This window comes from Panthera tigris, chromosome X, assembly GCF_018350195.1.
Source record: "Panthera tigris isolate Pti1 chromosome X, P.tigris_Pti1_mat1.1, whole genome shotgun sequence".
Classification (NCBI taxonomy): domain Eukaryota; kingdom Metazoa; phylum Chordata; class Mammalia; order Carnivora; family Felidae; genus Panthera; species Panthera tigris.
The window spans coordinates 57422409-57446633 of record NC_056677.1 but is presented as its reverse complement, the minus strand read 5'-3'; the positions used below and the strand labels follow the sequence as shown (position 1 = coordinate 57446633).

Below are 24225 nucleotides of genomic sequence, written 5' to 3'. Positions count from 1 at the left end.
GTTTATTGTCAAATTGGTTTCCATACAACACCCAGTGCTCATCCCAAAAGGTGCCCTCGTCAATACCCATCACCCACTCTCCCCTCCCTCCCACCCCCCATCAACCCTCAGTTTGTTCTCAGTTTTTAAGAGTCTCTTATGCTTTGGCTCTCTCCCACTCTAACCTCTACCTTAGTCATATTCTTAATCATGGATAATTTTTCTTTTATGTCTAGTAGTTTTTTTCTAAATCATTCAACTATGTTACTTGGAGCTACTGGTTGGGAAACACTTGGGAGGCTCACTTTTTTTTCCTTTTGCTGTAAGAAGACCTATTTGCTAATTGTGGCAAATTAAATATAGAGGAAAACTGTCAAAATGAAAGGGTAATATAGTGGATATAGTAGGAATGTTTAAAATTTCTTTGCTGATTAAATAAAATAAAATTTCTTTGCTGACTAAAGAAGTTATATATGCTAATTATAAAAATTTAAATGTTACAAATATATATGGTAAGTAAAAGTCCTTTGTAATCCCACACTCATAAATGTTCAGTATTAACATTTTTCAAAGTTTAAAAAAATGTTTATTCATTTATTTTTAGTGGGGAGAAGGGCAGAGAGAGAGGGAGGGAGAGAGAAAAATTCCCAAGCAGGCTCTGTGCTGAGTGCAGATCCCAATGTGGAGCTTGAACTCACAAACCATGAGATCATGACCTGAGCTGAAATCAAGAGTCCAGTGCTCAACCAACTGAGCCACCAAGGTGTGCCACAAATAGTTCTTAAAAGGTTTTTTAATATGTTAAATGACAAGGAAGACATGACAATCATTGAAATGCATTTGGAGGATTTAAGGAATTGAGGAGTTTTTTCAAAATGGACTGTAAATAAGGAAAATTAATGGAATGAAACCAAGCCAAAGAGTATACATGGGACAATTCTGATTTGGTGATCTCTTGTTAGAGACAGTGAGATAGATTGAGAAGATGACAGAAGACATTTGAATTGAACAAAATCATGGAGAATTGGATAAAGCCCTGAAGGTGTTCTATAAAAAATAATCTAATTGATCTTAATAAATGAAATATAAATGACCCTATTTCTTTGACCTATGGGTCAGAGATTGCTTATAAATTCCTGACAAGTTCTTTGTAGGTTAAATTGGGAGTATTTCTCAACCCTTTGTGCGAGAGCTCTGTGCTGCCCTTTCCCCTTCAGAATCCAAAGAAAGCATGCGTGATTTCTTCAGCGTTCTTCTGAGACCGTGATTACAGTTTATATTTTCTTTTTTTAATGTTTACTTATTTTGAGAGAGAGAGAGAGAGAGAGCGAGCAGGGGAGGGGCAGAGAGAGAGAGAGAATATCCTAAGCAGGCTCCACAGCTGTAAGTGCAGAACGTGACATGGGACTTGAACCCATGAACTGGGAGATAATGACCTGAGCCAAAACCAAGAATCGGATGCTTAATCAACTGAGCTACCTAGGTGCCCCTAGAGTTTATATTTTCTTTTAAAAAACCCCACAATCTAGACGTAGTGTGCTAGACTTTTTGGATTAGGTAGACAGTATGTTAGAGGAGGAGTAATTTTTGAGGTCTTCTAACACCACTTAAAAAAATTGTTTTTAAACATTTGTTCATTTTTTGAGAGACAGAGAGAGAGCACAAACAGGGGAGGGGCGGAGAGAGGGGAGACACAGAATCCAAAGCAGGCTGGGGCCTGAACTCAAGAAACACGAGATCATGACCTGAGCCTAAGTCGGACGCCAACCGACTGAGCCACCCACGTGCCCTCTAACACCACTTTTAATTTCTCTAAAGCTAATCTAAAACCTGACTCAATTGGTAGCTAATGTGAGTTGCTTCCTATTAGTTAGGAATAGTTTTTACTCTGCATGGGATGTGTGTCTCTTTCCTGCTTCTGTAAAACTTCTTGCATCTCTCATGGGATCAAAAGAGGAGAATTTAGCAAAAATTATGCTACTGTTTTCTAAATTCATAGTGCTTAGAGGTAGTGAACTAGATTAGTTAGAAATTTCCATGTTGGGTTTCAAAATAGCTATTATGTTTACAATAAGGTAAGTATTTATGAGATATTTTTATTTATCAGTGCTTAGCCTTTACTGTGGTTATACAGGAATATATATTACCAGAGGTCTTCTGTTTTTTTTTTTAAAGATTTTATTTAAAAAAAATTTTTTAACGTTTATTTATTTTTGAGACAGAGAGAGACAGAACATGAATGGGGGAGGGTCAGAGAGAGGGAGACACAGAATCTGAAACAGGCTCTAGGCTCTGAGCTGTCAGCACAGAGCCCGACGCGGGGCTTGAACTCACGGACCGCGAGATCATGACCTGAGCCGATGTTGGCTGCTTAACTGACTGAGCCACCCAGGCGCCCCTAAAGATTTTATATTTTTAAGTAATCTTTATACACAATGTGGGGCCTGAACCTACAACCCCAAGATCATGCATTGCATGCTCTACTGACTGAGCCAGCCACACACCCCACCAGAGGTCTTCTAATAAGGAAAGAACAAAGGAAATAGAAGTGTATTTTATGCACAAATATTGATGATTCAGTATATGAGCCCAATGAAAATTTGTATCAGTTTTTTTTAAAGTTTATTTACTTATTTTGAGAGAGAAAGAGAGAGAGGTGGGGGGGTAGAGAGAGAGGGAGAGAGAGAATCTCAAGCAGACTTCACACTGTCAGTGCAGAGCCCAATGTGGGGCTCGAACCCATAAACTGCAGGAGCATGACCTGAGTGGAAATTGAGTCAGCCAGCCAACTGACTGAGCCACCCAGACGCCATGCATCAGTTAATGCTCCTTAATGTTTATCCCTTTATTTTCCCTTTATTCTCAGCCCAAAATCTTGAGAATTTGACAGTATTATTAGTATTTTTTAAAATTTTTGTTTATTTATACTTGAGAGAGAGAGAGCTAGAGAGCATGAGTGGGGGAGGGGCAGGGAAAGGGAGACAGAATCTGAAGCAGGCTCCATGCTCCAAGCTGTCAGCACAGAGCCTGACATGGGGCTTGAACTCAACGACCTTAGTTGAAGTCGGATGCTTAACTGAGCCGCCCAGGTGCCCCAGCAGTATTATTTATGGGCAGGCAATGTGATCTAAAGAACGATCACAGAGCTAGCAGTAGAAAATCTGTTACTAATCAATTGTGTGACTTTGTGTCATTCACCTAACAATGTGCTTGCAATGTCCTTATCTGAAAAATGGGTACAGTATTATCTGTGTTACAAGCTTGTAATGAAGATGACATAAGTGACATAATAGGACTTTGAAAAGTTAAAGGTATTATATAATCATAGACTATCATAAAATTATTAACTATAAAGTTGATCATATATAAGACCTATTTTAATGGTAACTGGAATGTATTAGCACCATCTTGTGGAAATAGAATGAATTGTATAACAGCAATTTTTTTTTATTTTTTATTTATTTTTTATTTTTTATTTATTTAATATATGAAATTTACTGTCAAATTGGTTTCCATACAACACCCAGTGCTCATCCCAAAAGGTGCCCTCCTCAATACCCATCACCCACCCTACCTTCCCTCCCACCCCCCATCAACCCTCAGTTTGTTCTCAGTTTTTAACAGTCTCTTATGCTTTGGCTCTCTCCCACTCTAACCTCTTTTTTTTTTTTTTCCTTCCCCTCCCCCATGGGTTTCTGTTACGTTTCTCAGGATCCACATAAGAGTGTATAACAGCAATTTTAACAAGATAATTTACTAAACACTGTAAGAATCTTTACTAAACAGCTGTAAGAATCTTCATAGATCGTCTGGTTCAGTAATTTAGGAACTATATTCTGTGGTGCTCTCTGGTTCTACCAGAAAAACTTCAGAATCTCCTCTAAAAGGAAAAGGAGACTTAGCCGCAATCCTCTAAGATACTCATCTTGTTTTAGAGAAGTTAGACATTAATAATTTTTTAAAGTAGTATATCCTTGTAAGATTTTGTTTGAAAAAAATGATTAGCTTGCTTACAGTTTGAAAATGACTGGTATTGATCAATTTCATCTTGTGTAGATATGAAAATGTACGTGTAGAGAGATTTATACAGGGACATCTAGCTGGGACACAAGATCTCCAGTCTTTTTTTTTTTTTTTTTTACATTTATTTATTTTTGAGACAGAGAGAGACAGAGCATGAATGGGGGAGGGTCAGAGAGAGAGGGAGACACAGAATCCGAAGCAGGCTCCAGGCTCTGAGCTGTCAGCAAAGAGTCTGACACGGGGCTCGAACTCACAGACCGTTTGGATCATGACCTGAGCCAACGTCGGACACTTAACCGACTGAGCCACCCAGGTGCCCCAAGATCTCCAGTCTTTTAGGAATAGTTTTTCTCCAAAGGTCAGTAATGATGTTCCATCTTTGATTCCTGATTTTGACTAATATGAGTCTTTCCTTTTTTTTGGTCAGTCTAGCTAAATGTTTGTCAATTTGTTGGATCTTTTCAAAGCATCAGCTTTTGGTTCTATTGTTTTTTTCCTATTGTATTTCAGTTATTTAACTTAATTTCCCCTGTAATCTTTATGACTTTCCCTCTCTGTGCTTGTTTTAGATTTAGTTTGCTCTTTCTTTTCCATTCTCCTAATATGGAAAGTTCAGATCTTACTTCTCTTTTAGTATTATTATAGGTATAAAATTTCCCCTAACCATTGCTTTCCATCCTATAAGTTTTGGTATGTTGTTTTCCTTTTCACTCAGCTCAAGGTATTTTCTAATTTCTCTTGTGACTCATTGATTATTTAGGAGTGTGTTGTTTAATTTCCACATATCTACTTGATTTCTAATTTAATTTCACTTAGGTGAAGAACATACTTCCTATGACTTCAATTCTGTTAAATCTGAGGCTTTTTAATATATTTTATTCTGGAGAATGTTCTGTGTTCACTTGAGAAGAAGGTGTATCTGTTGCTATTGGGTGGAGTATGGTATAGATGTCTGTTATGTTAGTAGGTAATATAGTGTTGTTCAGGTCTTCTCTATCCTTTTTGATGCTCTGCCTACTTCTTTTATTGAAAGTGGGGTATTGAAATGCTCAACTGTCATTGTTGAATTATGTATCTCTTGATTCAGTTTTGTCAACTTTCATTTTATGTATTTTGGGGACTGTGTTGTTAAGCTTATATATGTTTATAATTGTTCTATTATCCTGATAGATTAGCTTTTTTATCATTATAAAATATCCCTCTATCTCTGGTAATATTTGTTTTTTGTCTTAAAGTCTATTTCGTCTGATATTGGCATAGCCACTCTAGATAGTACTCTTATGGTTGTTTACGTGGTATATCTTTTTCCATCCTTTTCTTTCAACCTCTTTGTATCCTTGAATCTAAAGTGTGTTTCTTGTTAACAGTACGTAGTTGGATATTTTTTAAAACTTCAGTCTGAAATCCCTGCCATTTGATTTTATTGTTTAATCCATTCATCTTTCCAATGTTGACGTTATTGTTGGATTTATAGCTGATATTTTGCTTTTTGTTTTCTACATGTCCATGACTACATATTTCAAATACCCTTTTCCTCCTTTACTACTTTTTTTATCCTAAGTGAATATCTTTTGAAACTTAATGAATTTATTTTTTATTGTGGTAATGAATATATATAACATAAAATCTGCTATTTTAATTATTTTAAATGTACAATTGCATTAATTACATTCATGGTGTTGTACAACCATCATTACAATCTACTTCAAAAAATTTTTCATCACCCCAAACAGAATTCTAACTTTTAAAAAAATTTTTTAATGTTTATTTATTTTTGAGAGAGAGAGAGAGAGAGAGAGAGACAGAGTGTGAGTGGGGGAGGGGCAGAGAGAGAGGGAGACACAGAATCCGAAGCAAGCTCCAGGCTCTGAGCTGTCAGCACAGAGCCCGATGCGGGGCTTGAACCCACAAGCCGTGAGATCATGACTTGAGCTGAAGTCAGACGCTTAACTGATTGAGGCACACAGGCGCCCCAAAAACTCTAACTTTTTAACGTTAACTCCACCTTCCTCCTTCCCCAGTCCCTAGTAATCTTTAATCTACTTTATGTCTTTGTGAATTTGCCTATCTTAGGTATTTCATGTAAGTGGAATCATATAATATTTGTCTTTTTGTGTCTGGCTTATTTCACTTAGGAGAATATTTTTCTTTTTTTTAATGTTTATTTATTTTTGAAGGGGGGAGGAGCAGTGAGAGAAAGGGAGAGAGGACCTGAAGCAGGCTTTGCGGTGACAGCAGAGAGCCCAATGCGGGGCTTGAACTCACAAACTGTGAGATCATGACCTGCGCGGAAATCAAGAGTCAGATGCTTAACCGACTGAGTCGCCCAGGTGCCCCCTAGGAGAATATTTTCAAGATTTATCCATATTGTAGCGTGTATGAGAATTTCATCCCCCCCCTTACCAATAATTTATTGTGGTAAAATATGCATAACATAAAGTTTACTGCCGTTTTAATCATCTTTAAGTGTACAATTCAGTGGCATTAAGTACACTCACAGTGTTGTGTAACCATTACCACTGTCTACTTCTGGAATGTTTTCATCATCCTAAACAAATTCTGTACCCATTAAACACTAACTCCCCTTTCGCTCACCCCTAATAACCTGTTTTCTACTTTCTATCTCTATGACTTGGCATATTCTAGGGTCCTCATGAATACAGTCATACATTATTTGTCCTTTTGTGTTTGGCTTACTAGCATAATGTTTTCAGTGTTCATCCATGTAGTAGCATGTATCAGTATTTCATTCTTTTTATGGGTGAATAATATTCAATTTTATGGATTTACCACGTTTTGTTTATCCATTCACCAGGTGATGAAAATTTGGGTTATTTCCATCTTTTTTGTTATTCTGAATAATAATACTGTAAACATTGGTATATATGTATCTGCTCAAGTCCCTGCTTTCACTTCTTTTGTGTATATACCTAGAAGTGGAATTGCTGGGTCTTGTAAATGGATATCTTACAGTATACCATTTTAAATTGTTAAATAATTTTTAAAATTATATATTCTTCATTTTCTTTATGGTTGTTCTTGGGCTTACAATTATACATCTTAATTTATTAGAAGCTACTTCAGATTTATATGAACTTTCAGTAAATTGCAGAAGTTTTACTTCTATATTGACTTGATTCCCTTTTTTCTTTTTTTGCTATGCTCATTATACATGTGCCTACATATATTTAAACACTCAACAATACATGGTTATAATTATTGCTTCATATAATTAGTCTTCTCATCAGTTTTGGTTTTCTTCATTTATTCCTGTAGATTTAAGTTAACATTTGGTCTTATTTCCTTACCCTACTTATATCTTTATTCCCACTCATTTCTTTGTGTTGTCATAGTAAAATATATTAAATACGTAATGCCCCAACAATAAAATTTTATAGATATTTATGTAGTTGCTTTCTAAATAAGGGAGGAAATAAGAAATATGTAGTCATATTGTCTTTTATAATTATTCAAATAATTGCTAACACTTTTCTTCATATGAATTCACATTATTTTCTGGGGTCATTTGCTTTCAGCCTGAAGAATGTCCTTTTGTATTTCTTGTAAGGCAGATCAGCTAGCAAGAAATTCTTTCAGTTTTTGTTTATCTGGGAATGTATTTAGTCTTCTTTTGAAAAATAGTGTCTCTAGATATAGGATTCTTAGTTGACAGTTTTTTCTCTTTAAGCACTTTGCGTCATCACTGCTTTCTGGCACTGATAATTTGTGATAAAGAGCCAGCTTTTAATCTTATTTCCTTTTAAATGATGAGTCATTTTTCTCTAACTGCTTTCAAGATTTTCTCTTTATCTTTACTTTCAGTAACTGGACCATGATGTGTCTGGGCATGGATTTGTTTATGTGTGATCCTCCTTGGAGTCCATTAAACTTCTTGGATGTGTAGATTATTGTTTTCCATCAAATTTGGGAAGTTTTCAAGCACTATTTCCTTGAATATATTTTCTATTCCTTTCTCTTGCTTTTCTCCTTCTAGTACTCTCATGCATATGTCATACTGAATGATGTCTGACATGTCTTTGAAACTCTATTCTTTTTTTCCACTCTTTTCCCCTGTTTGTTCTTCAGATTTGTATAATCACTATCAATCTATCTTCAAGTTTATATATTCTTTTTTTTTGCCTGCTCAAATCTATTTTTGAGCCTCTCTAGTGCATTTTCCATTTCAGTTATTTTACTTTTCAACTTCAGAATTTCTACTCAGTTCTTTTATAATTCCTGTCATTTAATTGTTATACTCTTATTTTTAATTTTTTTAAATGTTTATTTATTTTGAGAGAACTTGAGTAGGGGAGGGGCAGAGAGAGAGAGGGGGACACAGCATCTGAAGTAGGCTTCAGGCTCTGAACTGTCAGCACAGAGCCCAATGTGGGGCTCAAACCCATGAACCGTGAGATTATGACCTGAGCCAAAGTCGGAAGCTTCACCGACTGGGCCACCCAGGCGCCCCTTAATTATTGTACTCTTATTCTCTATTTGCATCATTGTTATCATGCCTTCCTTTAATATTTTAAATATGGTTTCCTATATTTCTTTAAAGAACTATATGTTTATAATGGCGGCTTTGAAGTATTGAAGTGCAATATCTGGGACCTCTCAAAGGCAGTTTCTGTTGCCTTCTCTTTATCCTCTGTATAAGTCACACTTTACTGTTTTATTGCATGTATTGTAATATTTTGTTGAAAACTAGATATTTTGGATAATATCTGGCAGCAAGTGTGCATACCAATTTCTCCCCTTTCTGGAACTTACTGTTCTTTTTATTGTTCGTTTATTTATTTATTTGGTCATTTGACTGGACTAATTCTGTTTATTTTTCTCACAGTGTGTGACCTATAATGTTCCTGCTCAGAGTTTTTCCCCTTGTTTTTGTCTTTCTGTGGCTTTCTAGGCTTCACCTCTGCAGCCACATAAGCCACTTGTTGGTCAAAGGTATGTAAAGTCCCTTAGCCAGTTAGATATTCACTCTTTCCTGTTGGATGTGTATTTGACTTAGAGGTTGTTTTCATAGTTCAGTGAGTTTATTATTTTGCTCTCCATTCAGCCAGGGGCTAATAGCTAGTAGGTTATTTTTCTGATCATGCCTGAGAGGGCAGTCTTGGGCATGTGCACAACCTCCCAGACCCTCAAATATGAGTGCAATATGATTTTTGAATAAAGACGTGTTTTAGAGAAGTTTTAGGTTTGCAGCACATTTGAGAGATAGGTACAGAGATTTTCCACATGCCCCCTGATCCTGCACATTCATAGCCTAACCCTAATCAACATCACTCACCAGAATGGTACATTTTTTACTAAGAATGAGCCTACATTGACACATTGTAATCCCCCAACTCTATAGTTTACCTCAGGGTTCACTCTTGTTGTATATTCTACAGGTTTAGACAAATGTATAATGACATATATCCACCATTACAACATTTTAGTTATCATACAGAATAGTTTCACTTTCCTAAAAATCCTCTGTGCTCTGCCTATCCATCCCTCCCTTTTCCCTAAACTCTATCAACTACTGATCTTTTTGGTCCCAATAATTTTGCCTTTTCTGGAATGTTGGAATCATATAGTATATCATTTTCAGATTGGCTTCTTGTTTTCACTTTGTAATAATGTTTTGTGTTTCCTCCATGTGTTTTCTTGTCTCAGTAGCTCATTTATTTTTAGTGCTATATAATATTCCATTGTCTGCATGTTCCACAGTTTATTTGTCCATTTCCCTACTGAAGGACATGTGGTTGCTTCCAAATTTTGTCAATTATGAATAAAGCTGCTATAAATGTCCACGTGCAGACTTTTGTATGATCATATGTTTTCCGTTCTTTTGGGCAAATACCAAGGACCGTGATTGCTGGGTTATGGTAAGAATATATTTTGTTTTGCAAGGAACCACCAAACTCTCTTAAGGTGGCTGTATAATTTTGTATTCCCACCAGCAATGTATGAGAGCTTTATTACTCCACATTCTCACCAGTGTTAGGTGCTTGTCAGTGTTTTAGACTTTGGCTATTCTGATAGGTGTGTACTGGCATTTATTTTATTATTGTTTTAATTTACATTTTCCTCATGACATATGATGTGGAACATCTTTTTTTTTTTTTAATTTTTTTTTAACGTTTATTTATTTTTGAGACAGAGAGAGACAGAGCATGAACGGGGGAGGGTCAGAGAGAGGGAGACACAGAATCTGAAACAGGCTCCAGGCTCTGAGCTGTCAGCACAGAGCCCGACGCGGGGCTTGAACTCACGGACCGCGAGATCATGACCTGAGCCGAAGTCGGCGGCTTAACCGACTGAGCCACCCAGGCGCCCCGCTGTGGAACATCTTTTAATAGTCTTATTTGCCATCTGTATATCTTTTTTGGTGAGGTATTTGTTAGGAACTTTGGACCATGTTTTAATTGAGTTGTTTATTTTTTTTTTTACTGTTGAGTTTTAAAAGTTTTTTTTTGGTATATTTTAGATATCAGTCCTTTATTATATGTGTCTTTTGCAAATATTTTCTCTGAATCTGCAGCTTATCTTCCAATTCTCTTGATACTGTCTTTCACAAAGCAGTTTTATTTTTATTTTTTTTACTTTCTTACAGATTTTATTTTTAAGTAATCTCTATACCCAACATGGAGCTTGAACTTACAACCCCAAGGTAAAGAGTTGTATGCCCTACCAACTGAGCCAGTCAGGCACCCCAGGAAGTTTTTAATTTTAATGAAACCTAGCTTATCAGTCATTTATTTCATGGATTGTTTCCTTGGTATTGTATCTAAAAAGATATCACAATACTCAAGATCATCATCTAGGTTTTATCCTATATTTTAGAAGTTTTATAGTTTTGCACTTTTCATTTAGATCTATGATTCTTTTTGAGTTAATTTTTGTGAAAGATGTAAGGTCTGTGTCTGGATTCTTTTTTTGTGGGGGGAGCATGTTGATGTTCAGTTGTTCCATCATCATTTGTTTGAAGAGACTATCTTTATCTTTGATCCATTGTATTACCTTTGCTCCTTTGCCAAAGATCAGTTTAAGGTATTTATGGGGGCTCTCTATTCTGTTCTATTAATCCATTTGTATTTTCTTTAGCCAATTCCTTGATTACCATAATAATGCACTATCTTGATTGCTGTAACTTTATAATAAACCTTAAAGTTGTGTACCTGCAGTCCTGTCCTGCAATATTGTATTGTCTATTCTCATCTTTTGCCACTTCATATAGACTTAGAATGTTGAACCAGCCTTGCATACCTGAGATAAATTTCACTTTGTTGTTGTGTATAATTTTTTAAAATTATTTTTTGGATTTTATTTGCTAATATTTTATTGAGTATTTTTACATCTGTGTTCATGACATGTATTGGGTCATAGCTTTCCTGTAATGTCTGACTGGTTTGGGTATTAGGGTAATGCTGGCTTCATAGAATGAGTTAGGCCATATTCCATCTGCTTCTGTCATAAAGAGATTGTAGAGAATTGGTATAATTTCTTCCTTAAATGTTTAGTAGAATTTACCAGTGAGCACATCTGAGCTTGGTGCTTTCTGTTTTGGGATATTGTTAAGTTTTTATTCAATTTCTTTGGTAGATAATGGCCTATTTAGACTGTTTTTGTGTGAGTTTTGGCTGCTTGTATCTTTTTTTTTTCAAACATTGTTAAAGTTTATTTTGAGAGAATGAGAAAGTACAAGTGGGGGAGGGGCAGAGAGAGAGGGAGGGAGAGAGAGAGAATTCGAAGCAGGCTCTGCACTGTCAGCACAGAGCCTGATGTGGGGCTTGAACCCATGAACTGTAAGATCATGACCTGAGCCGAAGTTGGACGTTTAACAGGCTGAGCCACCCACACTCCCCTGCTTATATCTTTCAAGTAATTGGTCCATTTAATCTAGGTTATCAAATTTGTGGGCACAGAGTTATTTAGTTATTTATAGTATTCCTTTATTACCCTTAAAATTTTCATGGTATCTGTAGTGATGTCCCCTTTTTCTTGGTTTGGGGTTTTTTTTTGTTTGTTTTTTACGATTGTTTAAAAGTAATTGCCACACTCAACATCGCACTCACAACCCGGTGATCAAGAGTCACAAGCTCTACCAACTGAGCCAGCCAGGTGCCCCTCATTTATGACAGTAATAGTTTGTGTCCTCTCTTTTTTTCTTAGCCTGGCTAGAGGCTTATCAGTTTTACTGATAATTTCAGACACCAGCTTTTGGTTTCATTGATTTTACTCTATTGATCTCTGTTGATTTCTTGTTTTCAATTTTATGATTTCTGCTCTAATTCTTTTCAGTTTTTCCCTTCTGCTTTCTTTGGATTTAATTTGCTTGTCTTTTTGTAGTTACTTAAGGTGGAAACTTAGATTATTGATTTTAGATCTTCTTTTCTAATCTATATTTTCAATGATATAACTTTTTCTCTAAGCACTGCTTTTGCTGCATCTCACACATTTTGATAAGTAGTGTATTCATTTTCATTTAGTACAAAATATTTTTAAACTTATTTTGAAATTTCTCCTTTGACCCATGTGTTATTTAGAGGGGTATTGTTTAATCTCCACATATTTTGGGATTTTTCAGCTATCTTTCCATTATTTACTTCTAGTTTAATTCCATTGTGGCCTGAGAGCAGACATTATATGACTTCTATACTTATAAATTTGTTAAAGTCTGTTTTATAGCCCACAATGTGGTTTATCTTGGTAAATGTTCCATATGAGTTTGGTAAGAATGTGTATTTTGTTGTCGTTGGATGTAGTAGTCTATAGATGTCAGTTATATCCAATTGATTGATGGTGTTGTTGAGTTCAACTATGTTCTTACTGTTTGTTTTTTTGCCTGCTCTATTTCTGAGAGAGTGGTGTTGAAATATTCAACAATGATAGTAAATCCATCTATTTTTCTTTGCTGTTCTATCAGTTTTTGCCTCACACAGTTTGATGCTCTGTTAGGCTCATACACATTAAGAATTGTATGTCTTCCTGGAGTTTTGACCCTTTTATCATTATGTTATGCCCTTCCTTATCCCTAATACTTTCCCTTACTTTGTTTTGTTTTTAATTTTTTATGTTTTTATTTTATTTTGAGAGAGAGAGACAGAGCACGAGCGGGGAGATGGAGAGAGAGAGAGGGAGACACAGAATCCAAAGCAGGCTTCAGGCTCCAAGCTGTTGGCACAGAGCCTGACGCAGGACTCGAACTCGCGGACAGTGAGATAATGGCCCAAGCCGAAGTCTGATGCTCAACCAACTGAGCCACCCGGGCGCCCCTCCCTTACTTAGAACTCTGCTCGCTGAAATTAATATACCTACTCCTGCTTTCTTTGGATAATTTTAGCATGGTATATTTTTTCTTTATCTGTTTACTTTTAATGTCTATGTGTCTTTATATTTAAAGTGGTTTTCTTATAGACAACACAGAGTTGGGGTATATTTTTGATCCACTTTGACAGTCTCTGTCTTTTAATTGGTGTATTTAGACCATTGAAATTCAAAGTGATGATGATATTGTTGGATTAATATCTACAATATTCATTACTGTTGTCTATTTGTTGCCTTTGTGCTTTTTTCCTACTGTCATTTGTGGTTTTAGTTGAGTATTTTATACGATTCCATCTTTCTTTCATTAGCATATAGGTTATACTACTTTTTTAAAAGATTTTAGTTTTAAGTTATCTCTATACCCAGCATGGGCTCAAACTCACAACCCGAGATCAAGAGAAGCATGCTCCACCAACTGAGCCAGTCAAGCGCCCCACTTCTTTTTTATTTTAACTTTTTTAGTGGCTTCCCCAAAGTTTGCAATATACATTTACAATTAATCCAAGTCCACTTTCAGGTAACACTATACCACTTCATGAGTAGTGTCAGTACTTTGTAAGAATTCTTCAGAATTCCCCCTTCCCATCCATTTGTATCATTGCTGTCATTTATTTTACTTTATTCTAAGCATATATATATATATATATATATAGCCTATAAATAAGCATACATAATTGAATATATTGTTGCTATTATTTCAAATTGTTTTCTGTTAGAAAAATTAAGAAAAATAAACGTTTTTATTTTACCTTAATTTCTTCCTTCTTTGATGCTCTTCCTTATTTTATACAGATACGAGTTTCTGACCTGTATTATTTCCCTTCTTTCTAAAGAACTTCTGTTAACATTCCTTATAAGGCCAGTCTACCGACAACAAATTCTCTCAGTTTTTGTTTATCTGAGAAAGTCTTTATTTTTCATTTACTTTTGAATGATATTTTCTTAGGGTTCAGAATTCTAGGTTGGTGGTATTTTTCTCTCAACACTTTAAATACTTCACTGTATTCTCTTCTTGCTTGCATGGTTTCTGAGAAGTTGAGTGTAATTATTATTTTTGTACTTTTATAGATAAGGTATTTTTTCTTCTAGCTTGTTTAGGGATTTTTTCTTTATTTTTGATTTTCTGTAATTTGAAAATGATATCCCTAGGTGTAATTTTTTTTTTTTTTTTGGTATTTATACTGCTTAGTGTTCTCTGAGATTCCTGGATCTGTGGTTTGATATCAGACATTAATTTAGGGAAATTCTCATTCTTTATTGTTTCAAAATATTTCCCCTGTTTCTTTTTCTCTTTTTCCTCCTTTTTGTATTCCCATTATACTTACGTTATACCTTTTGTAGGTGTGCCATAGTTTTTGGATATTCTGTTCTGGGTTTTTTTTCAGTCTTTCTTCCCTTTGCTTTTTGTTTTCAAGGATACTCATAGATTGTTTCCTCAGCCATGTCCAGTTTATTAAAAAAACCCATCAAAGACATTCTTCATGTCATTTACAGTCATTTCTAGTTCTAGCAATCCTTTTTGGTTCTTTTTTAGAATTTCCATCTCTTTGCTTACATTGCCCATCTGTCTTATTTTAAATTTCTGGACTGTTAATTCTAATATCCTTGCCATATCTGGTTCCAGTACTTTCTCTGTCTCTTCAAATTGTGTTTCTTTTTGCCTTTTGGTATTCCTTGTGATTTTTTCTTGATAACTTGACATGTTGTACTGGGTAAAAGGAACTGCTGTAAATAGGTCTTTTTTTAAATGTTTATTTATTTTTGAGACAAAGAGAGCCAGCATGAGCAGGGGTGGGGCAGAGAGAGAGGGAGACATAGAATCTGAAGCAGGCTCCAAGCTCTGAGCTGTCAGCACAGAGCCCGACGCGGGGCTCACACTCATCAACTGATGAGATCATGACCTGAGCCGAAGTCAGATGCTCAACCGACTGAGCCACCCAGGCACCCCTGTAAATAGGTCTTTACTAACATGGTGGTTAGGTGTTGGGGAGGGTAAGAGTTCTATAGTCCTGTGTTTGGTTCTTAGTCTTTTGGTGAGTGTATGCCTCTGAACTGTGAACTTCACAAATATTTACCAGTTTTTTTTTCACTCTTAGGTAGTATAGCCTGGCTAGAGTAGTCTAGAGTTGAGTGTTTCTCTTCCCCAGGTCAGTTAGTCTCTGATAATACCCCAGGAGGTTAGACACTAGTTAGTTTCCCTTGAAGTCAGGCCTTGTTAAGAACAGATTGGTTCCTTATCATCAATTCCTGACAGAGCCCAAGAGGATTTTCTTTGATATTTACTATGGGAATCTTGAGCAACTGGAGGTAAATCTGACAATATTGTCTGTATCCCCCTAAGACTATGTTTTCCTGGAGTTTTAAGTTCTCAGACTTGTTCACAATGAACCTCCAGCAATCTGTAAATTATAGTTCACAGTTTCCTGCTTCAGCACTGGTTCCCTTGGCAGTTTCCACTGGTGAGTCCTTCCTATGGTAAGCCACAGTTCCTTGTATTTGCCTGTCCATCTCTCCAATGTGGGGGCCAGTGGTTTGCCCTTTGTCCTCCCCTCTCTTAGGGATCCAAGAAGAGTTGTTGATTTTTTAGTCTTTACAGCTTTTTACTTGTTAAGATGAAGTAGTGACTTCCAAGTTCCATGTGGAACTGAAAACTGGAAGTGTGATTTGATTTTTAAGTTTAGCTTCCTTACCATTACCTTGGATCAGAGTAGTTAAATTTTCTGCATTTGGTAAGAGGTTCTACTTAAGTCACTTGAGCCACTCAGGCCTAGGGTTGTTTTGTTTTTTTAAGTAGGCTCCACTCCCAGTGTGGGGCCCAACTCCAAGGCTTGTACGTAAGCATGATCCTGAGATCAAGACCTGAGCTGAGATCAAGAGGATGCTTAACCGACTGAGCCACCCAGGCGTCCCAGGCTTAGGGCTCTTTGCTGATGTATATGTGTGTGCCTTGAGGAATGCTTTCTAGTCTGCCCCACATATCCTTCTGGTTGCTCCTGAGGGGGTGCAGCTAGAGCATATGCATAGCCTTCTGTATCCCCAGGGATGAGTGTGACCTCCCACATTATTCTTCTTGGCTATCCCTTTCCCTGGTTCTCTCTGTTAAAAATCTTGCTGGTCTGCTATTTCACTTGTTGCTACTATTACCACAGAGCTACCAACCCCCTCTTAAATTGCTCACTACCAAAATTTCCCTTGTTTTTGACAGTGTCCTCAGGCAGGAACTTTTTGCTTCATTCCAAATAAGCATAGATGCTGAACTCTTTTTTCTTTATTGCCTGTTTCTTCCCCTGGGCAGAAGCTGTGTGCCACACTACTGGAGTTGGTAGGGGGAGCATGGTTTGCTTCTTTTGGTATAAGAGTGGATGTTGGGGAGATTGGTAACCGCTGATCTTCTTAGCATGTCCTCCTGGCATAGAACCTCTGCTTAATGAGTCTGGTTGAAGGTGATTGGGGTATCAGTATTCTTGACCTGTCACACCTAGGGTAAGAGTCCTTACCCTGAGAGTGAAAACTGGGTGGGTAAGGGAAGATCCTGTCCTCTAATTGTGCCTGCCCAGAATAGCACTTCCACAGCACAGGCCTGGAGAGGATAAGACAGGCTAGCAGTCTGTCCCTCCTAGGTGAAACCATAGCCTAGGAGTCTAGGAGCTGGAGGGAAAGGGAATTACTACCTTCTTGACAGCACCCATCTGGAGTAGTTTTCATCACAGGGAGCTGGTGTGGATAGAAGCAGATTGTGACTCAAATGACACAGACTCTCACTGTTCTTACTGACATTTAGTTGTTGTTGTTGTTTTAAAGAAATGTTTTTCCATTTGCCATATGCCTTTAGGAAAATTTCCAGAGACTTTAACTGGTTGTTTTTTTAATTGATTTTTCCAGGCAAATTGTTGTTTCACTGGGGAGAGGGTCCAAGAGCTCCTTATACCACCATTGCAGAAGTTTTGTCCTCATTGGTTATTTTAAAAACTGGAAGTAGGTTTAATATACCAAAGGAGACCATTCTATGAGATAGAGCTTAGAATAACTAGGCTCATGTTGTATTCTTGTTAGTGATCTGAAAACTCAGTTTGGTAATTTTGAGTCTTTTAGAGTTTTTTAAAGGGAGTATTTCAAAGTAATGTCTTCAATTTAGTTCAGCTCACCAAAATTTTACTGACATCCTTCCTTGGAATACCAGTTTTATGGTGAATAATCTTTGTTTTGCTTTTTAAGTTTTAGGTTTTAAAACCCTGAGGCTCATATTAATATATTATTTGTGATTATTGGAATGTCCCATAGATAATATGGTTTGCTAATTAAAGCATAGACTGGAAATCAAATTTCACTACTCCCCAACCCTTCACTCTCATTTTCAGTACCAATCTAGGAAATATTAGAAATCACTTAACTGCTAAATTGGTTCATTCAGCTGCAAAATGGAACTAATAGTGCCTCACAAGGGTGTTGTGAAGCTTAATACATATTGCTAAAGCATGTGTTTCTGTGAAAACTCCTGTATTTGTTTTATTTTAAAAATGTATTCCTATTTCTTAGACTTTAAAATGTGCTCATTGAATAAGAGCTTATGTACACAAGTGAACTAGTCTAATGCAGCAAAATACTATATATGTAAGACATCTATATAGGAACAATATGGAAAAGAACAATAATATGGTATTGATTTATTGGCTATACATCCTGAGGAAATTGTGTTTTTTTACAGTTTGAAAGAATTGCTTTATATAATTGATATTCCTATATTAATTGGCTAATAATATATTGTAGTGCAAAATAGAAAAGTTGGAATAAAGTCTAATTATACCATGTCTTCTTAGTGATACATAATCTTAAAAATATAATTTGAAATGAACATGTATTTTTTTTCCTTTTTTTAATGATAGCCAAAGCTATGATATTGGGAAGATGGATAAGAATACTGTTGGGCCAGAAATGCTGGTAAGGATCATGTTAAATATTGCAGAAGTAGGTTGAAGAAATACATTTTATGTTATTGTTACTAAATTATAATAGCCTATCACTCCTTTTTGAGTAGATTATCCTTTGGGCACATCATTAATGTCTTAGTACATTAGTTTCTGTAAAATTACATACTAATAGAATCTTACGTGTATGGTAGGTTCTTACACCCATGAGTTAATATATGTAAACACTTGGAACAGTGTTTAGCTATGTAAATTTTAGATTTTATTATTGCATGTTAAAAATATAGATTTTCCCTTAACTACCCATATAGAATGTGCTTGGTATTTTAATATTTAATCAAGTAAAATATGATTAGGTATGTAAATCTGATGTAAAAGTAATTTAAAATATATACCATAGCAAAATGGAATTTTGTTTGAATATTCATCTTTCCTTCTTATCATTATGGTGTATCAATCAAAATATAACTGAATACCTATGTATATCTAGCAATGTGATAGTTGGGGACTAAAAGAGAAGTGTGAAACATGACTTCTACCCTTAAAAAGCTTCTGTTTGAAGGGTAAAACTAATAGAAATGAATATAATGGAATATTATTCAGCCTCAAAAAGGAAGGAAATTCTGACATATGCTACAACATAGATGAACCTTGAGGACAGAATTATTTTTGTTAATGTTTATTTATTTTGAGAGAGAGAGAAAAAAAGTATGAGCAGGGGAGGAGCAAAGAGAAAGGAAGAGAGAGAATCCCAACCAGGCTACAAGCTCAGCATAGAGCCTGATACGGGGCTCGATCCCAAGACCCTGGGATTGTAACCTGAGCTGAAATCAAGAGTCGGATGCTAAAAAAAAGTTACAGAGAGGGAGGGAGGCGAACCATAAGAGACTCTTAAATACAGAGAACAAACTGAGGGTTGATGGGGGGTGGGGGAGAAGGGAAAGTGGGTGATGGGCATTGAGGAGGGCGCTTGTTGGGATGAGCACTGGGTGTTGTGTGGAAACCAATTTGACAATAAATTATATTTAAATAAAAAAGAGTCAGATGCTTAACTGACTGAGCCAGACCAGGTGCCCCTTGAGGACAATATTCTAAGTGAAATAAACCAATCACAAAAAGAAAAATATTGTATAATTCCATTTAAGTATCTTGATGTAGTCAAATTCATAGACACATAAAGTAAAATGGTGGTTGAAGGAGTTTGGAGGGAGGACAACATGGGAACCTATTGTTTAATGGATACGAGTTTCAATTTTGCAATATTAAGAGTTTTGGAGGTGTATGATGGTAATAGTTGAACAACAGTGTGAATATATTTGATACTACTGAACCATACACTTAAAAATGGTTAAGATAGTCAATTTTATGTGTATTTTAGCACAATTAAAATAATAAAAAAATTGTTATAGTGTAACATGGAATATTATATAGGAATGAGAATAAATGAGCTACAATAATTGCAATGATATATTCTCACATACAATGTTGAATAAACAGAGCAATTTATAAAGTAGTACATACTGTATGATTCCATAAATGTAAATGCCAAAAGCAAGTAGAGCTAAAGTGTACATGGTACTGGAAAACAAGTAATTGGTTACTCTTGTTTGGAAATCATGTCAAGGAGAGTCTTGAGGTGAACCTGTTGCTGTTAATGTTATATTTATTGATTTCTATGTTGTTATCATACACGTGCTAACTTAGTGAAAATTCAGAGCTGTACTATTGAGATTTTTGAACTTTTTTGTATGTATTGTATACTTCAGTTAAAGTTTCAAAAATAGATTTTAAAAACTAGCATAAATGAAACAATTGGGAAAAATAAGTGATAAACTGTGTGGTACAGTAAAGGGAAATATCAGGGTTGCCAGAGCAGTTGAAGAAGCTTTCTGGTAGGAAGGCCATGAAAAGTAGATGGGGTCCATACAGTGAAAATGGAGAGAGAAGAGAATACCAGGCAAGGGACCAAGATGAGATGATGTCTGGAGGAGGGATTAGGGATGGAAGACTACAGTAGTTAAGCATGATTGAAATGTCATATTCATATTGTGAAGTATGGAGAGGTAAGATCATGAAATAGATTATGAAGTAGTTTTTCTTTCATGCTAGCAGCACCTTATTGAAGTATAGTTTATATATACTAAATTGTACAAATCTTTTTTTTAATTGTACAAATCTTAAGTGTACAGCCTGATGAATTTTAACATGTCTAGATAGTCTTGTAACTACCATACAGATCAAGATACAGAAATTTCCATGACTCTCAAAAGTTCCCTTGGCCCTTTCTGGTTAATAGCCATTCATAGCCCCAAGATAAAACCACTATTCTGGCTTCTGTGGCTGTAGATTATTTTTGTTTTTTCTTGAACTTTGTATAAATGGAATCATATAGTATCTACTGTTTTATGTATGGCTTCTTTTCCTTACGTAATGGTTTTGAGATTCATTCATTTTGTTACATCTTTCTGATTATTTGACTCTTTTAGTATTATGAAATAGTTACAGTTTTTCTTAGAGATGCCATATTTACTCCACAAAAGCTCTGGGGAGTTTATAAGTTGAGAGTTGTTCCATAATAATAATAATAATAATAATAATAATATTAAGTACATTATATACATCTTATTTGATCCATTTTACTTTTTGAATTTAAAAACTCAGAAATAGGACACACTAAGTACCATTTCTCTAGATTTACAGAGCTCTAATATGTTAAGATTATCTTTGCCTGGTCTCAACATCCTCATTATATTTAGAGGCAGATTCTTTAGTGAAATAGAGCTCCTTCTTTCAAAATCTAAGTCTGTAGTTAAATATATCAATGCTGGCTAGAGTTATTCCCCTTATCAATGTAAACCTAGTTGGAGAAACTGACTTATTCAGGAATACATTATTAATTTTAAAACTTAGCTGAGTTAGGAGAGATCTTCTTTACAGGAAAGTATATGAGTCACTATTAAAATGATGGTATGTGTGCTCTTGGTCCATTTGGTTAATCTCAAGTAGGCTGTAAAGTATTTGAGAGAGGGATTGTGTCTTTCTATTTATCTCTTTTGATGAAGGCCTAATGCAATGCTACCTATACAATAAGTGGGAAGATGATTAAATTGAATATTGCTGTGCTTTAGTTTCCTTTATTTTTAAAGTGAGAATAATAAAGTACTTCAGTGCTAAAACACTGTTAGGAAAATCATTATATTAACACAATTGTATTAAATTGAAATAAACTATTATAAAATTCTTAGACAGTATTTGATGTGGGCAGCATAATGATGAGACGTAACCCAAGACTATGTGGTTACCTAAGGAAATGCTATTTAATAATAACGACTTAAGTTTGAGAAGATGCCTGTCACTTTGTAAGTACTAGGCAGCCATTGTATTGCAATTTAACCCTTTGACCGAGTGCTTTTTCTATTTTTAATTCTAGGCTAAAGTTCTTCGGTTACTAGCCACTGCTTATTTGGATTGGAATGACAGAGAATATTGTGATAAGGCTCTCCATGCTGTAAACCTAGCAAACAAGGTATGAAAGGTTTTTAGTTTTGCATATTAACTTAATGAATTTTTAAAGCTTTGATTCACATTTTGAAATCTAGTTTAGCCATTTGCTTCAGTATTCCTGCTTTTTTAATTTATTTGCTCTTTATTTTTTAAAAAAAATTTTAACATTTTAATTTATTTTTGAGAGACAGAGACAGAGCACGAACAGGGTAGGGGAGACACAGAATCCAAAGCAGCCTGACACAGGGCTCGAACCCATGAACCCGGAGATCATGCCCTGAGCCAAAGTGGGACGCTTAACTGACTGAGCCACCAGGCACCCCGCTCTCTATTTTTTTATGATATGCAGATTGCATTATAATGGAAAATTAGAAGTAAAAAAGAAAATGGTGGTATTTTTTAATGTCTATTTTTGAGAGAAAGAAAGAAAGTATATGTGAGCCAGGGAGGGGCAGAGAAAGAGGGAGACACAGAATCCAAAGTGAGCTCTAGGCTCCAAGCTGTCAGCACAGAGCTCAACATGGGGCTTGGACCCACAAACTGTGAGAGATCATGACCTGAGCCAAAGTCGGATGTTTAATGAACTGAGCCACCCAGGTGCCCCCAGGTGCCCCTTGGTGGTATCTTTTATATTTAGTAAAAAATAACATATAATTAAATTGCCTTGACTTAGTGACAATTCACAGATGGTACCAGGTAAAACAAAAATGTTTCTCTCATATTAAGAGCCCTACATTTTTTTTTCTGGGTGATTGCCAGAAGGGAGGTGGGTTGGGGGATGCGTGAAATCGAGTGAGAAACACCAGTGAGAAAAGTTACAGAAAAGAAAAGAATATTGTAGGGAGAAAGCTGATGGATTTAACAGGTAGTTATGATTTCTGAAAGTGTAAGTTCAGGAAACAAGGATAGACACTATAGTGCAAATGTTATACAAGTGAATCTATGATTATACAATGAATGCAAAGCGTTGTCCATTCTCTGGAATTGTTTGTTAATGAAATCAAAGAGAAAACCAGAATGTCAACTTGTGTGAGTGTAGTAGACTGAAGAAAAACAGATCCTGCCAAGATTTGGAAGACATGTACATCTCTGAAGGTAAAAGGGAATTGAATCCAAGACCTATTTCAACGTATCTTTTAGGAAATGAAGTAATGCAATAAATTAAAATTTGCAACCTCAGCTTATTATTTGTATTTATGTCATCTATATTTGCAAACCCTTTTAATACCAGTGCATACTTTCCCTAACTTTCCATTCTTAAGGCATCTCACACATGAATTGCTATAATTATTTGCTGTGTTTAGAGCTGAGTACAATGTTCATGTAGAAGCTGATTGGCTTTGTAGAGAGAAAGTTTCTCTTCTATGGGCCTAGACTGCACTTTTAATTTTAGCCAGCTGTGTAAAGATGTGTTCTGTCAGGCAAAAGTGGAACTAGGCAAGAAACCCACAGAGGGTGTAGAACCAGCTAACAAGGATTTGGAAAAACTGTTGAGAGTACGTTGTTATTAGTAGTAAATCTGACAGGCATGTCCTGCAGGGAAGACAGTATATTTTCATTTCATTCAACCATGTTTCCAAAGCACCTTAATTGTTATTAAAATCTCAAAAGAAAGCAAATGTAATTGATATTGAATTTTGCTTACAAGGATAAGAATACAGCCTTATATTTATACAGTTTATTGACCTACCATTAAATGCTTGCCACTCAATCAAATGTGTTTTTTTCCCCTTGTATTATTTCATTTAGATTGAATGAAATATCAGAAAATATCCTCAGGGATAAACTGGATTTTGTGATCTGATCTTTTATAATTTTGATTTTCTTTGATCATGAGTTATTCTGTTATGATTGAACAAAGCAGGCAATTATTTGAAAACTGTCTTTTACATTCTACAGTTTTAATGTCATTGTGATTTCTCTGTTTAAAATAGGAACATTTAAATCCAGCTGGGATTTTCCTAAAGATGAAAATCCTCTTGAAGAGTGAAACAGCCAATGAAGAACTCCACGAAGGTATCATCTGTGTGAAGAACACACAATTTTGGAATATCATAACCAATTTGTTGAATATCAGATCGTTTATAGTATGCTAATAATAGGTGCAATTTGACGGTGACTGAGAAGGAAATTGGTCACGTAGGAAAGGGAGAAGATTGTTAGCCAGGAAGAAAAAGAGAAGGAAAAGGGAATAGTTACAAATATAATAGGTAGTGAAAAAAGCTGAATAAGAATTATCAATTTTTTTTAGCTTAGCAAAAATTGCAGCTGCCCAACCCTTCTGAAGTTGTTTACCACAATGAAAAAAGATTAACTTTGGATAGAAAAAGCCTTTGTAGTGCTGTGCTTTTTATAATCACTTGTATAAACATTGCTATTTTTTTTTCAAAATTCTTAAGGGACTAAAATTTACACCTCACAGGGTAAACATCCTGATATACATCTGTGTGTCATTTGGCAAGTCACTGAATTTTTC

General features: G+C 35.6%; 1 protein-coding gene across 4 annotated transcripts in view; it reads left to right on the top strand.

Moving 5' to 3' along the window:
* The window catches only part of TEX11 (testis expressed 11), a 238893-nt gene that overhangs the window by 56581 nt on the left and 158087 nt on the right, over positions 1-24225 (top strand). For all 4 annotated transcript variants that reach the window (XM_007097574.3, XM_042974295.1, XM_042974293.1 and 1 more), the window contains exons 10-12: positions 18204-18258; positions 21676-21771; positions 23684-23765. In XM_007097574.3, the coding sequence (XP_007097636.2) occupies positions 18204-18258; positions 21676-21771; positions 23684-23765 (233 nt within the window). The remainder of the gene's footprint in view (positions 1-18203; positions 18259-21675; positions 21772-23683; positions 23766-24225) is intronic.